The sequence below is a fragment of the Papio anubis genome, chromosome 20, assembly GCF_008728515.1.
Source record: "Papio anubis isolate 15944 chromosome 20, Panubis1.0, whole genome shotgun sequence".
NCBI classification, from domain to species: Eukaryota; Metazoa; Chordata; class Mammalia; order Primates; family Cercopithecidae; genus Papio; species Papio anubis.
Genome location: NC_044995.1, coordinates 23,940,916 through 23,958,773, shown reverse-complemented (window position 1 = coordinate 23,958,773; position 17,858 = coordinate 23,940,916). Strand labels below are relative to the sequence as shown.

The 17,858-nt window shown below is 41.5% G+C and overlaps 1 protein-coding gene across 7 annotated transcripts in view; it reads left to right on the top strand.

Moving 5' to 3' along the window:
• DPY19L3 (dpy-19 like C-mannosyltransferase 3) overlaps nt 1-17,858 on the top strand; it is an 81,194-nt gene that overhangs the window by 14,072 nt on the left and 49,264 nt on the right. For 6 of the 7 annotated variants that reach the window (XR_001897683.3, XM_031659704.1, XM_009194086.4 and 3 more), the window contains exons 4-6: nt 12,853-12,943; nt 16,506-16,627; nt 17,230-17,375. Coding sequence is in view for 6 of the 7 variants with exons in the window: in XM_031659704.1 (XP_031515564.1) it covers nt 12,853-12,943; nt 16,506-16,627; nt 17,230-17,375 (359 nt within the window). In the remaining variant the exon portion in view is untranslated. Of the gene's footprint in view, nt 1-12,852; nt 12,944-13,152; nt 13,279-16,505; nt 16,628-17,229; nt 17,376-17,858 lie in introns of those variants that run through there. The other variant, XM_021930973.2, reaches the window with a different exon arrangement.

The following is a 17,858-nucleotide window of genomic DNA, read 5'->3' as shown; positions in this document are numbered from 1 at the left end:
GAATTCAAGTGGTTCTCCTGCCTCAGCCTCCTGAGTAGAGTAGCTGGGATTACAGGTGCGCACCACCACGCCCAGCTAATTTTTGTATTTTTTAGTAAAGACGAAGTTTTGCCATGTTGGTCAGGCTGGTCTCGAACTCCTGACCTCAGGTGTTCCGCCCATCTTGGCCTCTCAGAGTGCTGGGATTACAAGCGTGAGCCACCACGCCCTGCCATGTATTTGATAGATCTGTATAGCCTTCCTTTTTATTTTCTGAGTGTGTATTTTTTTTAAATTATTGAAACTATGTTGTAACAATAATGACAAAATTTTAAATTAAAAAATTACTTAATATTCATTACCCTTAACAAAAAGCAGTTTTCATTTTTCCCTTCTATTCTTCCTCCTAAGTGCCTAAATATTTTACTTATTTATGACCCGAGTATAGCTAGTTTTTATAATCTACCTTATCTGCTGTTACATCCTATGCTTTTTCCATGTATACATTTTCACAAAACTTTTATAATTACGTAAGTAGTTATGGTTTTATAATTTAATATTTTTGAAGTTTTTATACTCTTGATTATTCCACTATTTTCATGCTGCCAACTTTGGATAGTTAGATTGTTTATAATACTACAGTTAAATTCCTAACATGGCTTACTTATTCTCACTTTAAAGTGGCATTGTAGTGGTTATCAGTTCCTTCTTTCTTGGAATTCCCTCAGAGCAATTAAGGAATGTGAAAAATAGATAATCAAGTTCCAACTTTGATCAAGGGGGCTGCTAAATCCAGTGGCACTCAGAAAGATGCTGAGAGAAGAGTCTGCGGCCAGGCATGGTGGCTCATGCCTGTAATCCCAGCACTTTGGGAGGCCAAGGCGGGCACATCACTTGAGCCCAGGAGTTCAAGACCAGCCTGGCCAACATGGCAAAACCCTGTCTCTGCTAAAAATACAAAAATTAGCCAGGCGTGGTGGTGCACTCCTGTAATCCTAGCTGAAGCAGGAGAATCGCTTGAACCTGGGCGGGAAAGGTTGCAGTGAACCAAGATTGCGCCACTGCACTGCAGCCTGGGTGACAAAGCGAGACTTCATCTCAAAAAAAAAAAAAGAAAGAGGAGTCTGCAAGCTGCAGGGGTCAGATAAAGTGAGTAAAGCATCGTCCTCCAAACTGCAGGGGTCAGATAAAGTGAGTAAAGCATCGTCCTCCAAAGTTAGTGGCATCTCCTTAGGGGTAAAACCAACAGTGCCTTGAGTAGGACCATGGGATGAGTGTGCAGGCTATAGTGGCAGCAGCTCTCTTGGATCCACTCTGCTATGAAGAACAGCACGCTACACAGGCCGGCCAGAAGGAGTGATGACAGAGACAAGCCATATTTGTAAGAGATGGGATTTAAGAGGACAGTAATGAAGGGAGGCAACCTGCATTTTGAAGATCCCCAAAGCTATCAAGTTCTGTTGACTAAAATGAGGAAAAGACTAAATAACTCACCCTTGTAAAACACCCTATATAATGAAAAATCTTGCTGACCTGAGCTTTGTGCCCAGCCTCGCCCCCACATGAACTTCCTGCAAGTAGCTTGTGTGGTAAGAACTTGCCACATTCAGACATAACTGATAAGGAAGGAACTGGGACAAGATTGTCCAGCGATACTGCAACAAAAAAGGGAAGAGAACAACAAGTAGACATCATTGATGAAGAACAGTCCTCAGAAGAATTTTACAGTGGAGATGTGGAGGTTGTAACCACACATGTCACATTAAAAGATAATCATTTGCCACTGTGGAAGATGCATACAAAGGAGAAGCGTAAGAAGCTGTGTACCTTCTTCAAGGGGGAACAGGAAAAGAACAAAAGGAAGTGAAACATGAACTGGCAGACTTTAGACAAGAAATAGAATTACAAGGTAGAATCATTGTAGAAATTATGACCATCTCGGATGCACCATACGGGAGACTAGAATCTGCAGAATGTACAGAAAGAGCAATGTTGGACAGGACTGAGAGAGGTCAACAAAATGAAAGGAAGATTGAATAAAGTGACGGTATGAGAAAGCAAGTGACAATTGAGGACAAAGAGCAGCAAGCATGCATCATTTGTGTCCCAAAAAAAGAGAACCAGAACAATAAATCAGGAAAACAAAACAAAACAAAAAGCACGTGTTTAAAGATGTAATTCAAGGAAACTTTCCAAAAATAAAAGGAAATTTGAATCTAGTAATTGAAGGGGCAGAGCAGGTTCCGGGATAAATTGGCCTAGAAAAATCATTAGCAGGATAGAGTTCTCTGAAGTTGCTGGACTTAAATATATAAAGAAACCTTTGGACATTCTAGACAAAAAGATCAAGTTACCAATAAGGAGAAACAAAGGTCAACCTGGCATTCAGGTTCTCCACAGTAACGTCTAATGGTCAGAGACCATGAATGATGCCTAAAAAGTAGGGCCGGGTGCGGTGGCTCACGCCTGTAATCCCAGCACTTTGGGAGGCTGAGGTGGGCGGATCACAAGGTCAGGAGATCGAGACCATCCCATCCTGGCTCACACAGTGAAACCCCGTCTCTACTAAAAATACAAAAAACTAGCCGGGTGTGGTGGCGGGCGCCTGTAGTCCCAGCTACTCGGGAGGCTGAGGCAGGAGAATGGCATAAACCCGGGAGGCGGAGCTTGGAGTGAGCCCAGATCGCGCCACTGCACTCCAGCCTGGGCAACAGAGCAAGACTCCGTCTCAAAAAAAAAAAAAACAACAACAAAAAAAGAAAATGCGCAAGTAAGAGAAAGTGATTTACACGTTTTAACCCAGTCATTCCATTGCATATAAAGACAGCATACAACCTTTTTTTCCCCCTAGAAATAATATATTTTTAAGAATACCTGAAAAAATTGGAAGAGGAAAAACTTGATCCATCCATGAGATACATGGAAAAACAATGACAGAAAGATGCTCAGTGGGGCTCAAATTTGTTTAACTATAGGACTAAAACTAAAAATTAGTGATAGAACAAAATGTATATGATACAGATATTGTCTTATTAGGTGCAAGAGTAATGCAGGTCTTGTCATTTTTTATTTATTTATTTATTTATCTATTTATTTATTTATGAGACAGAGCTTGCTCTGTCACCCAGGCTTGAATGAACTGGCATGATCTTGGCTCACTGCAACCTCCGCCTTCTGGGTTCAAGCAATTGTGCCTCAGCCTCTCCAGTAGTTGGGATTACAAGCCTGCACCACCATGCCTAGCTAATTTTTTTTTTTTTTTTTTTTTTGGTATTTTTAGTAGAGACGGGATTTTGCCATGTTGCCCAGGCTGGTCTCGAACTCCTGAGCTCAGGCAGTCCACCCACCTCTGCCTCCCAAAGTTAGGATTACAGGCGTGAGCCACCATGCCCGGCCGCCATTACTTTTAAATGGCAAAAACCACAATCACTTTTGCACCAACCTAGTACATAAGAATGCCAACATAAGTAATAATGTTATAATACATAATAGTATAATAATAATATAGCAATGTAATATGTATAACACAAGATAAAAGAGGAAGGAAAAGAGAGGGTAAAAGATGGTGGAGGCTGAGTGGGCGCAGTGGCTCTTACCTGTCATCCCAGCACTTTAGGAGGCCAGGGATCACTTGAGTTCAGTAGTTCAAGACAAGCCTGGGCAATATGGTGAAACCCCATCTCTAAAAAAATTAAAAAATTTGCCGGGCATGGTGGCACGTGCCCATAGTTCCATCTACTCGGGAGACTGAGGTAGGAGGATTACTTGAGCTTAGGAGGCAGAGGTTGTCATTAGCTAAGATTGTGCCATTGTCCTCCAGCCTGTTTGACAGAATGAGACCCTGTCTCAAAAAAAAAAGGATGGGGGAGGCCAGCCGGCACAGTGGCTCACAGCTGTCATCTCAGCACTCTGGAGGACAGAAGGTGGGAGGATTGCTTGAGCCCAGAAGTTCAAGACCAGCCTGGGCAACATAGTGAGATCCCATCTATACAAAATTTTTTTTTAAATTAGCTGGGTGTGGTGGTGTGCACCTGCAGTCCCAGTTACTTGGGAAGCTGAGACAGGAGGGTCATCTGAGCTGGGGAGGTCAAGGCTGCAGTGAGCTATGATCACACCACTGCACTCCGGCCTGGGTGACAGAGTGAGACCCTGTCTCTCAAAACAAAAAAAAAGAAAAGAAAAAAATTTTTAAAAAATGGGTGGGAGTATCCTAATTTCTTTCTCTTTTATATCTGAAAGTCAAAATTTTGATTTAAAACTGGTAAGAAACACCAGCCTGGGCAACATGGCAAAAACCTGTCTGTACTAAAAATACAAAAAAAAAAAAATTAGTCAGGCTTGGTGGCACACAGCTTACCCCCAGCTACTTGAGAGTGTGCGATGGGATGATCACCTGAGCACAGGAGGCCAAGTCTTAAGTGAGCCAAGATCATACCATTGCACTCTAGCCTGGGCAACAGAGCAAGACCCTGTCTCAAAAACAAAAAAAGATGGCAGTAGTCTTCAAGTTGATCTACAGATTCAACATGATCCCTCTGAGAATCCCAGGTGGACTTTTCACAGAAATTGACAAGCTTGTATACGGAAACTCATGGGACTCAGAATAGCTAAAACAGTTTTGAAAAAGAAAAACGAAGTTGTAGGCCAGGCGCGGTGGCTCAAGCCTGTAATCCCAGCACTTTGGGAGGCCGAGATGGGCGGATCATGAGGTCAGGAGATCGAGACCATCCTGGCTAACACGGTGAAACCCCGTCTCTACTAAAAAATACAAAAAACTAGCCGGGTGAGGTAGCGGGCGCCTGTAGTCCCAGCTACTCGGGAGGCTGAGGCAGGAGAATGGCATAAACCCGGGAGGCGGAGCTGGCAGTGAGCTGAGATCTGGTCACTGCACTCCAGCCTGGGTGACAGAGCGAGACTCCGTCTCAAAAAAAAAAAAAAAAAAGGAAAAACGAAGTTGTAAGACTCAAACTTTCCGATTTCAAAACTTACTACACAGCCACAGTAATCAAGACTCTTGTGCTGGCATAAGGTAGATGTATAGATCAGTGGAATAAAATTGGAAATACAGACATAAATCCTTAGATGATCAAGTGATTTTCAGCAGGGCACCAGGAAGGACGGTTAAGTAGAGAAAGAATAGTCTTCAATAAATGGTCTATAAACAAATGGATATTCACATACAAAAGAATGAAGTTAGACCACTGCCTCACACCACACACAAAAATTAACTCAAAATGGATCATAGGCCTGAATGTCTAAAACTGTAAAACATTTAGAAGAAAACATACAAATGAATCTTTAGAACCGTGGAGTAGCCCAAAACTTCATAGAGACAACACTAAAAACACATGATTAAAAATAAATAAATAAATTTGTCTTAATCAAAATTAGACATTTTCATACTCCAAAGTACACCATCAGGCCAGGCGCAGTGGCTCATGCCTGTAATCTCAGCACTTTGGAGGCCAAGGTGGGCAGATCACTTGAGGTCAGGAGTTCAAGACCAGCTGGGCCAAAATGGTAAAACCCTGTATCTACTAAAAGTACAAAAATTAGCCAGGTGTGATGGCACACATCTGTAGTCCCAGCTACTAGGGAGGCTGAGGCAGGAGGATCACTTGAACCTGGGAGGCAGAGGTTGCAGTGAGCTGAGATGGTGCCACTGTGCTCCATCCTGGGTGACAGAGCGAGACTCTGACTCAAAAAAAAATTAAAAATTAAAACTTGAAAGTCAAAATTATTCCTTGATCCGTGGGCTGTAGAATGGATTTTGTGTTAGCAGGTGTGAAAATAATACAAATCACCAGATGCATTATCAATGAGCAGTAGTATTTTGAAAAGAATTTTTTTTTCTTCCTGAGTAGTAGGTCTCAACAGTGGGCGTAAAATATTCAGTAAATCATGCTATCAAAACATCTACTGTCATCCAGGTTTTGTTGTCCATCTCTAGAGCACAAGCAGAGTAGATTTCACATCATTCTTAATAAGGGCCCTAGGATTTTCAGAATGGTAAATGAACATTGGCTTCAACTTAAAGCCGCCAGCTGCATTAGCCCCTAACAAGAGAGTCGGCCTGTGCTCTGAAGCTTTAAAGCCGGGCATTGACTTCTCCTCTTGAGCTGTAAGAGTCCGAGACGACATCTTTCAATAGAAGGCTGTTTCGTCTACATTGAATATCTGTTGTTTAATGTAGGCGCCTTCATCAGCCATCTTAGCTGGATCTTCTGGATGACTTGCTACAGCTTTTCCATCAGCACTTTCAGCTTCACCTTGCACTTGTATGTTAGGGAGATGGCTACTTCCCCTCAACCTCATGCACCAACCTCTGCTAGCTTCCAGCTTTTCTTCTGTAGCTTCCTCACCTCTCTAGCCTTCACAGAATTGAAGAGAGTTAGGGCCTTGCTCTGGATTAGGCGTTGGCTTAAGAGAATGTTTTAGATGGGTTGATTTTCTATCAGAGCATTAGACTTTCTCCGTATCAGCAACGAGGCTGTTTTTCATCCTTATCATTGGTGCGTTCACTGGAGTAGCACTTTTAATTTCCTTCCATAACTTTTCCTTTGTGTTAACAGCTTGGCTGTTTGGCACAGGAGACCTAGCTTTTGGTCTCTCTCAACTTTCGACATGCTTTCCTCACTAACTTACCATCTCTAGCTTTCCATTTAAAGTGAGAGATGTGCCACACTTCCTTTCAACGCTTAGAGGCTATTGTAAAGTTAGTAATTTCGATATGATTGTGTCTCAGGGAGCAGAGAGGCCTGGGGAGAGGAAATGAGACAGAAGAATGACAGAGGTATCAGAACACACACAGTTCAGTTCACCATCTTACATGGGTGTGGTTTATTGTGCCCCAAAACAATTACAGTAGTATTGATGACATCAAAGATCACTGATCCTAGATCCCATGACAAGTATAATAATAAAGAAAAATGTGAAATATTGGAAGAATTACTAAAATGTGACGGAGACAAAAAATGAGCAATAGCTGTTGGGGAAATGGCCTTGATAGTTGTTTGATGCATAGTTGCCACTAAGTTTCAGTTTGTAAAAACATGTTATCTGCAAAGGGCAGGAAAGCGAGACACAGTGAGATGAGGCGTGCCTGAAGTCATTTCCCTTTATTTACAATGTGTTCTTTCTTTGGTGTTTTTTTTTTTGTTGTTGTTGTTGTTTGTTTGTTTGTTTTTGAGACAGGATCTCGCTCTGTCTCCCAGTCTGGAGTGCGGTGGTGCAATCTTGGCTCACTGTAGCCTCGACCTCCTGAGCTCAGGTGATTCCCCCACTGCAACCCCACGAGTAGCTGGAACTACAGGTGCATACCATCGTGCCCAGCTAATTTTTTATATTTTTGGTACAGACTGGGTTTTGCCATGTTCCCTAGGCTGGTCTTAAAGTCCTAGGCTCAAGTAATCCACCTGCCTCAGCCTCCCAAAGTGCTGGGGTTATAGGCGTGAGCCACCACACACAGCCGCATTCTTCTTTCTTGTTGGAACATACACATCTTTTGGTCAAGTACTAAATTCCTGCACGTTTTTGTTTCCCCAGAAAATAAATGTGCAGTGATAAGGAAGGCAGTTCTCCTTTGGCTGTGAGCACCAAGGTCACTCTTCTTTTTAGTCTTTTTTCCGTTTGCTAATATTTTCCACCTATTTACTTGATATCGCCGAATTTGCATGACTTCCCATTGAATACTCCTGCAAAGCAAGGAGACTTTAGAATAGATAGGGTTAATCCACACAATACTAGCACAGTAGTGCTAAGACTGCTGATTGCCTGAGTGTGGGCCCAGTGGAAGAACTGTCGCTTCAGCAGCAGACTGCCCTCCTCACAAGCCCTGCTTGGCACTTCTCACATGCCACGGCTTTAATCAACTCTAGGGCAAGAATCATTCCCCTCTAACAGATGGACATGAATTTAACCAGACAATAAACCATGTATGTGCCATAAATATGTTTGCTGAGGGCATGATTCCCAGTACAGAACTTTAAGAACAGCTGTCTTATGGGCTACTATTTCTTGGTGAGATGATTTGTTAACCTCATTCTGAAACAGATTACATTTATAAAGTTAATTTTTCGGTGGCTTCCCCACTACTAACAGTCTAATTATTTTGGGGGACAATTTTTGTAAACAAAACTTTTTTTTTTCTTCCCTGAGACAAGAGTCTCACTCCATCACCCAGGCTGCAGTGCAGTGCCGGGATCTCAGCTGACTGCACCTTCCACCTCCCAGGTTCAAGCAATTCTCATGCCTCAGCCTCCCAAGTAGCTGGAATTACAGACATGCGCCACAATGCCCGGATAATTTTTGTATTTTTAGTAAAGGCAGGGTTTTGCCATGTTGGCCAGGCTCATCTCAAACTCCTGACCTCAAGTGATCTGCCCACCTTGACTTCCCAAAGTGATGGGATTGCAGGTGTGAGCCAGTGCGCCCGGCCTGTAAACAGAACTTTTTTACATGAGTTGTTTTTGTTTTTTTTAAAGCAGGGTGAGGAAGACTTTATTCAGGACCATCGTGATAGCTGTAGGGACCGCTGCAACAAGGTCTTGCAGTGGTGGAGAGAGATTGTACTCAACTCCTAGTATAGCATGGGTGAGTAGGAATGGGCAGCCAAGGAGCAGGGTGGGGTCAGTGGCTGGGAAATGAGTAAGAGGAACCACTGGGGTGCGGGAGATTCTGGCTCAACCAGGCTTAGAGGATTCTTGCTAAAGGCAGGCCAGGATGACCAGACATTATGTGGGGGATCTATTTACGTGAGATTTTTTAAAAGCTAATTTGATGTTTCCTTTCCACATTGGGTGTCGTTTGTCTCAAAGGACTCTTTAGCCTTCGGGCATTGCCAGCAACTTATCTGAGTGCCTGTAGGGAATGTGATGAGTCATTGTGAGCAGTCATTTTATTTTCCTTTTGTACTTCTGTTAAGTTAGTATATACACTGTTACTTCAGTGGTTTTAAGTACCATTGTGGTACTTAAACCATGTGGTTTTTTGTTTGTTTGCTTTGTTTTGTTTTTGAGACAGAGTCTCACTCTGTCTCCCAGGCTGGAGTGCTGTGGCGTGATCTCGGCTCACTGCAACCTCTGCCCTCCGAGTTCAAGTGATTCTCTTGCCTCAGCCTCCCGAGTAACTGGGATTGCAGGTGCCTGCCACCACGCCCAGCTGATTTTTTGTATTTTTAGTAGAGACGGGGTTTCACCATCTTGGCCAGGCTGGTCTTGAACTCCTGACCTCATGAGCCACCTGCCTTGGCCTCCCAAAGTACTGGGATTACAGGCATGAGCCACCGTGCCCGGCCAGCTGTACAGTTCTTTATAAATACAAATCTTTTGTCTTTCTACTACTTTCTGTCATTATCTTCAAAGATGTTTTCGTTCTGTCAACATTGCATTCCCCATGGAACCTGTGCAAATTGAAATATGAAGTATTTGTTCGTTTTGCATTCTTTAGAGGATAACTACTATTGGTGTATATTTTCACGGGTGTGATCTACCAAGCGAAGTATAAATTGCCATAAAACCGGAAAAGTGTTTGAATGAGTGAAGCAGATGTTCTGTTAGCATGAAGCAGATGTAAAACTTGCAAGTGTCTGTCTAATAAAGTATAGCATTTGGTTCTATACAGCTGGTGCCAGATTACCAATTAATCATGTTTGAATGCATTTTTACTAATTAGGTCCCCCTCTGTTCTTTATGCATTCTGGCTATATTAAAGGGAGGGATGGGACACAAAAGCTTTCTACCTTTAGTACGTTGAGCAACGTTTTTTCTTATTCCCTGGTCTTTTATTCTTAGAACCATATAATTCACTCTTTCATTCTTTATTGGCTCTCCAGTTTGATTTGGGATGTAGATGTGACATGAGGATTTTCATACTCCTCGAGTGCCTTTGAACACTTTAAGGAAGCTAAAGAAAATAATGTAATTAATGTTGTTTTTCTTATTTGCATGGACAAAAGCTAGTATTTGCTCAGTTAACATCAATTCATAGCCTCTGTGGCTATTTGACTGAGTACATTCTAGAAACAAGTGATACCAGGTTGGGTTTATGTTCTTAAAAGCAATAGAGCACTTTTTCTCAAAGATAAAAAGTGGGTTAACATAACTACCCAGAAGAATTGCCTTTACTGCTATGAAAGATACAACACAAATCACTCACAATGAAAGTTAGAAAAGTTGTATCATTATGTATTAGCCTTTTTATAAAGCAAGTGTGTTATTGAAATTAAATTTTAGGCCCAGGCACTGTGGCTTCTGCCTGTAATCCCAGCACTTTGGGAGGCCATGGCAGGAGGATCACTTAAGCTCAGGAGTTCAAGACCAGCTTGGGCAACATGGCGAAACTGTACCTCTACAAAAAATACAAAAATTAGGCAGACATAGTGGCATGTGCCTGTAGTCCCAGCTACTTGGAAGCTAAGGCGAGAGGATCACTTGAGCCTGGCAGGCGAAGGCTACGATGAGCCGTGATCAGGCCACTGTACTCCAGCCTGGGTGACAGAGTGAGACCCTGTCTCCAAAAAATAAATAAATAAATTTCAGAACCTGATGGGCCTTTTTTTAAATGTTTGATTTCCTCAAGCATTTAAAACAAAATTTGTTTTCTGTGAAAGGAAGTTCAATATGTAAAGTTTGCTACCGTACCTCTCATTTTTCTAAAAGGAGTTAGCAAACAATGATAAAAAGATTTAGAGGGTAGCAGAAATATATTAAATAAATAATTTCTAAGTCTGAAGATAATAGCATGAATGATTCTTATTTATTTATTTATTTATTGAGGCAGGGTCTTGCTCTATCATCCAGGCTGGAGTGGCTTGATCATGGCTACTGCAGCCTTAGCCTCCCAGTAGGCTGAGTCTCAAACAATCCTCCTTCCTTAACCTCCCCAGTACCTGGGAATTCAGGTACATGCCACTATGCCTGGCTAATTTTTTTTTTTTTTTTTTTTGGTAGAGACAGGGTTTTGCCATGTTGCCCAGGCTGGTCTTGAATTCCTGAGCTCAGGCAATCCACCCACTTTGGCTTCCCAAAGTGCAAGGCTGTAGGCGTGAGCCACCGCACCCAGCCTGAGTAGTTCTTTTAATGAAATGTTTATTACCATATGAAAATTAGTTGGAGTTAGGGGAAAGCAAAATGAGCTAAAAGAAATTCATCAGCTGGAAAATGAGATGTTCAGTATTTATCCTTTCCCCCACTGGGTTTGTGGAATGTGGATCTGCTATAATATGAAAAAACATGGCCGGGTGCGGTGCCTTAAACCTGTAATCCCAGCACTTTGGGAGGCCGAGGCAGACGGATCACCTGAGGTCGGGAGTTCAAGACCAGCCTGACCAATATAGAGAAACCCCTGTCTCTACTAAAAATACCAAATTAGCTGGGAGTGGTGGCACATGCCTGTAATCGCAGTTACTAGGGAGGCTGAGGCAGGAGAATCGCTTGAACCTGGAAGTTGCAGGTTGCGGTGAGCCAAGATCACACCATTGCACTCCAGCCTGGGCAATAAGGGTGAAACTCCATCTCAAAAAAAAAAAGACAGATTGAATTATATTTTAGACAATGTGTTACAGATTCTAGGACATGGTTTGTTTTGTTTTTAACACTGGTGTAAAAGAATCTCTAATGACATAGATAATAACTTTTTATTTATGCTTTTACAGGTACAGGTTAAGTATACCTCATCTGAAATGCTTGGGACCGGAAGTGTCTTGGATTTCAGATTTTGGGTTATTTGCATATACATAATGAGAAATCTTGGGGATAGGATTCAGGTGTAAACATGAAATTCGTTTGTGTTTCATGTATACCTTATGCACATAGCCCGAAGGTGATTTTATACAATGTAGTTCGTAAGTTTGTGCATGAAACAAAGTTTGTAGATGCTGAACCATCAGAAAACAAAGGTGTCACTATCTCAACCATCCTAGTGGGCAGTCTATGATTATTTGGCATCACCATTGTTCCTGACTCTGAATTTACATGCTACCTTTATAAGTAATCATTTTCTTATACTTATTCACACATAAGTACTTAACAATAAAAAATATGACATACCATCAGTACAGTGAAAAAAATAACACTTTCAGGGTAACTTGTGGCATCATTTTGACTCTCAAAAAGTATCCGATTTTAAAGTATTTCATTTGGATTTCAGCTTTTCAGGTTAGGGCTGCTTAACCTATAGATAAAGTGTATCATCCAACAGTATTAATTGCATTATTCCAGAAAGTCTTCAGTGTCATTATTGTCTATTGCTTCTATGTTTTACAGTAATAATTTAAATTTAATAAAAGTATCTTGTAACTAAATTGGCTAATAGCTATTACTTTAGATTTTCAGTTCTTCTAGGGTTGAATACTTCCCTAAAGGCAGTTTAAATATTTCATATATCCATTTACCTGCATGAACCTCTTCCCACCAGGGTTACACTTGTCAGAGTAAAATTCATGTGTCTGCCTTATTTGACTATGAATGCCTTTTAATCTTAGAATAAAAAGAAAATGATGGATCTTATGTAATACTGGTAGCTTTTAGGTAGGTGTCTAATGCAATTATATTTCTTTTCATGTGGGAGATTTTTTTTTCTGCCATCCCTTTTTGTGTCTCACTGATATTGCATAGGAATGATGATGTATTCTTTAAAAATTTTTTTAAGATTAAACATTCACTAAAGTAGAGAATAGTAGGACAGACTCCTATGTATCCCTCACTCAACTTTACCAATGATCAGCCTTCCATTCTTGTTTGCCAAAATTTTTTGAGATATATTTTCAGAGTTTTTTCTCTTTCAAGTTGCAGTTATATATCCTTTCTACAGGAATAATATGTATTTAAACCAAAACTAGGTCATTTAAACCCATAGGATCTAACTCTGTTTCAGGAAGTGGAGCGAGAAATCTCATTCAGAACAGAGTGTGGCTTGTATTACTCCTACTACAAGCAGATGCTGCAGGCTCCAACCCTCGTGCAAGGTAATTACAACTGATAGTTTCGTTTGGGGTCTTCTGCGTTTTTTTCAATATTTTAGTCAGAAGTACTGTGTACTAAAAACTACTTAAATGCTCTCTAGAACATGTGTAGCTTTTCCTTGTTAATGTCTAATCATTCCATGAAAATGTCTTTTTTGCTCTGGAAGAAGTTATGTAATACTTTATATAACCCTCCTCTCTTTGCCTTCCAGCTCTGTTCCATCCCAAAAGTAATACCTTTACAATTTCATCGTTTTGTTGCTGAATTTTCTCATGATCATTTTGGAAGGGGTCTTTGCAGATGAAAGGAGTATTGTCTGAGAACAGGAGGCATTTTGGTAACACAAATAAAAATTACGATTGTCTCTCTTGTCCCCAGTGCCCCCATTCATTCCTTTATTTCACAGTCGCCATTTTCCTGCATTTTTACTTACCCTGAGTGGGTTAGACCCCACACTCTGCCTTTACTCCATCTAATGAAAGCCCCAACATGCATCTCTTCTACCTAATATATACTTGATAGGCTTAGCATGAGTGCATGTGACAGAAAAACTGCTCTTTTATAGGCTTTATTTGGAGTCGGCTTTGACATTTTTGGTGGCAGTTATTCATAAATTAGTTGCAGTGGTATGATCATAGCTCACTGCAGTCTCAATCTCCCAAGCTCAAGCAGTCCTCCTGCCTCAGCCTCCCAAGTAGCTGGGACTACGGGTGTGCACTACCACATTCGTTTTTTGTTTTATTTTGTTTCTCTGTGGAGACGAAGTCTCACTATGTTGCCCAGGCTGGTCTCAAACTCCTGAGCTCAAGTGATCCTCCTGCCTCAGCCTCCCAGAATGCTGGAATTATAGGCATGAGCCACTGCACCCAGCCCATAAGTGATGTTTTGTACTTGTAGTTTTATCACCTAGGAGACATGACATTTTGGTTATCTTTGGTTTTGTGCCATAAAAATTAATGAGTTGGTCCCTGTGTTGATAGTCAGATTCATCCATAATGAGGGTACTCACCAGCCCTTTACTGGTTTTAGCAGCCATTGATGATTATCGTCTGTAGTTCTTATTTCAGTAGGGATGCAAATTAGTGACCTTCTAATTCTGTCATTCCTCCTGTATTTATGAGTTGGAACTCTGTTATATAGAGAACCTTCTCATTGTTTGGCTACCTTGCGGTACAGTTTATACAAGAAAGGCAGGCTTAGTATTCATTTTTTCCCCATACAATCAAACCTTGTTATTCACAGATCGCATAGTTGTTACTTCCTAAAATGTACTTATAACCTAAAATCAGTATTAATAGTGCTTTCACAGTCATTCATGGACATGTCCAGAGCAACAGAATAGTCTCTGGCATATGTGTTTCCCACAGAGACTGAATGAGGTGACACTCTGCCTCCTTGTCTCAGCTCTCACACTGCAGTGTCCTTTTCAGAAAATCTCTTTTGTGCCATGGCCTTTGCATTGTTTTGCTCTTTGTTGCAGTTTAAAATGATCCCCCAAGGCCAGGTGCGGTGGCTCACGCCTGTAATCCCAGCACTTTGGGAGGCCGAGGCGGACGGATCACCTGAGGTCGGGAGTTCGAGACCAGCCTGACCAACCTGGAGAAACCCTGTCTCTACTAAAAATACAAAAAAATTAGCCGGGCATAGTGGCGCGTGCCTATAATTCCAGCTACTCGGGAGGCTGAGGCAGGAGAATCGCTTAAACCTGGGAGGCAGAGGTTGTGGTGAGCCGAGATCATGCGACTGCACTCCAGCCTGGGTGACAGAGCGAGACTCCGTATCAAAATTTTAAAAATAAAAAAAATTAATGAATTAAAACACAACAGACTGGGTGGCTTAAATGGCAGAAATTTTTTTTCTCACAGTTTAGGAGGCTGGAAGTCTGAGGTTAGGGAGCCACATGGTCAGATTCTAGGGAGGCCTGTCTTCCTGGCTTGCAGACAGCCACCTTCTTGCTCTGTCCTTACATGGCAGAAAGAGAAGAGCGAGTTCTCTGGTGTCACTTCTTTTAAGGCCACTAATCCCATCATGAGGGCCCATAACTCTCCAACCTAAGAGTTGGAGAGTTATCCATCCGTAACACTCCTGTGTTAGACTTCAGGCTTGCCGTAATGTAATACCACAGACTCCGTGGCTTAAACAACAGAAATTTTTCTCTCCCTTCTGGAGGCTAGTCCAAGATCCTCGTGCTGTTAGGACTGGTTTCTACTGAGGCCTCTCTTCCTGGCTTTGTAGATGCCCTTTTCTTGCTGTGTCCTCACATAGCCTTTCCTCTGTGCAAATGCAGAGAGAGCACAAGGGCAAGCTCTTGTCTGCTCCTCTTATAAGAACACCAGTCCTATCAGATTAAGACCCCAACTGTGTGACCTCACTTACCCTTTATTGCCTCCTGTAGGCCCTGTCTCCAAGAAGTCATATTGGGGGTTAGGGCTTCAGCATACAGATTTGAGGGGGACACATTTCAGTCCACAGCACCTCCTATTGAGGGACATCTGGGTTGTTTTGGATCAATCTTTTGCTGGTACAAATGGTGCTGCATGAGTGACCTTGTGCCGATGTCATTTTGTTTTTTTGCCAGCCTGCGTGTGGGATTGATTCCTAGACACAGGCTTTCTGGGTCAAAGGGTAAATTCCTATGTGATTTTGCTAGATACTGCAAAATTCCTCTCCATAGAGATGACACCATTTTGTATTCCCAACTATAGTATATAGGAGTCTACTTTTTAATAATCTCACAGAGTGTATTGTAAAACTTTTTTTGCCAAGGCAGTAGGTGAGAAATAGCATCCCTCAGGGTAGTTTTAATTTGCAGTCTTTTAATAGGAGCAAGGTTGAGCATCTTCTCCTATGGGGAAGGACTGTGTGCATGTTTTCTTCTGTGAACTGTCCATTCATGCCTTGGATTAATTAGCCTGGTTACAGTGACAGAGGACCTCTATGGCTTGGATCTCTATAACAGCAGGTCGAGTTCTCCTTCTCATGACAATGTCTGCTGTGAGGGAGCTGCAGCTCTACTCTGCCCCGAACATCCATGCATTCAAGCCCTATTTGGAACATGCCAGTGTCATGGCAGAGGGCAAGAACAAGAGCTGGTAGAAACATGCCTTGTCTCCTAAAGCCTCTGCTCAGCTGTGACTTACATCCACTCACATGCCGCTGGTTAGAGCACATGGCCAAAGCTGTTCTGGGGAGTGGAGAAGGAAGGCCATGTATATTCTCCCAAAGGAGATACTGCAGGTCGCATGGCAGGAGGGCAGGGTGGAGAAATGTGAAATCCTCTTGCCCACATTTCTAGAGAAGGACCTTGTGGTGGTGGTGGTGGTGGTATTTGCATTCCAGTTACAAAAGTTTTAATTTGCCTATGTTTGTGTAAATGTTTAAATGATGTCCATCGAATGTGTGGTAAGCTCTTTGAGGGCAGGAGTATGGTTTTTTTGCTTACTATTATATCCCCAATGCCTACCACACTCTACAACATACTAAACAATCTGTGGACAGTTTTGAATGAATGAATAATTGTGAGTGTAATTATTTTCTTCCTAACTTTTCACATACCAATCTTAGGTTTTCATGGCCTAATATATGATAATAAAACTGAATCTATGAAGACAATTAATCTCCTTCAGCGAATGAATATTTACCAAGAGGTTTTTCTCAGTATTTTATATAGAGTTCTACCCATACAGGTATGTTATGTTTTGTGACATTGAATTGTTAATATCAGATGAAAGTCAAAGCCTGCCATTTTGAGCTGAAAGTTGTCACATCTGTCCTTCTGATCTTCAACTGGTTTAGTAGAAAATCAGCAATACCGTATTTTTTCCATGTATATTGTGAACTTTATGTTTTGTAAGATATTGCATTTTGTTTACATAAGATAAAGGGTTTTGTACATAGATGCTTCCTGGCTTATATATGTATGCAGCCTAGAAGGTAATAAATACTTTCATTTGGAAATGTGTAATCAGTCCTGATGGATCTTTGAGATAAAAAAATTTGTAAAGTCAGCAAATCACAATGACCACTTCTCATGTGAATGAGGTATCCTCGGACTGAGTTAGGTATAAAACTTTCTGGAGTAAAGAGTGAAGCCAGACTTCTCACGGACTTCCTTCCCCTGTCTCTTCGTGGTGGGAAGAAAGGCTGCCCGAATGGGTGAAAGTGTGTAGGCTTGCTGCTTGGAATTAGGGGCAAGCTCCTGCATATTCTGTTCCTACTGTCATGTTTGAAATGGCACTGAGGAGGGTTAGGGCACCTGACAAATTTGTTTTATTGTTCTCTTTTACAGAAATATTTAGAGCCGGTTTATTTTTATATTTACACCTTATTTGGACTCCAGGCGATCTATGTCACAGCTCTCTATATAACCAGCTGGCTACTCAGTGGTACGTGGCTGTCAGGACTGTTGGCGGCTTTCTGGTATGTCACAAATAGGTGAGTTGGAGTCAGTATGCTTCTTTTCTTTCCAAAATGTAAGTAAAAATGAAGTGACTTCATTTCCAGCTCAAGAGAAATTTCTTCTGCCACATTTGATTGGTTGGGAGCATTTTCTCTTTGGTTTTACCTGGTGGTTTACTCAATTTTTCTTGTTTAGTTAGGGAGAAAGTGCTGCTTACGTATAATTCCAGCTGAGGAACAGAGAGCATTGAATTGCAAATCAAGAAAATCATTCATAATAATCCCAAACCTATTATCTGTTTGCTGTGTGATCAAGATTTCTCCAGCCACATATCTCATCTCTTAAAGGGTTTTTTTAAATTGACAAATAGTAATTGTACATATTCATGGGCTACATAGTGATATTTCAGTACATATAGAGTGTATAGTGATCAGATCAAGGTAATTAGCATATCAGTCATTAAAAAGTTTTTGGGTTCTTTTTGCTCTTTTTTAAAGCCAATGAAGATTTTTAAAAAT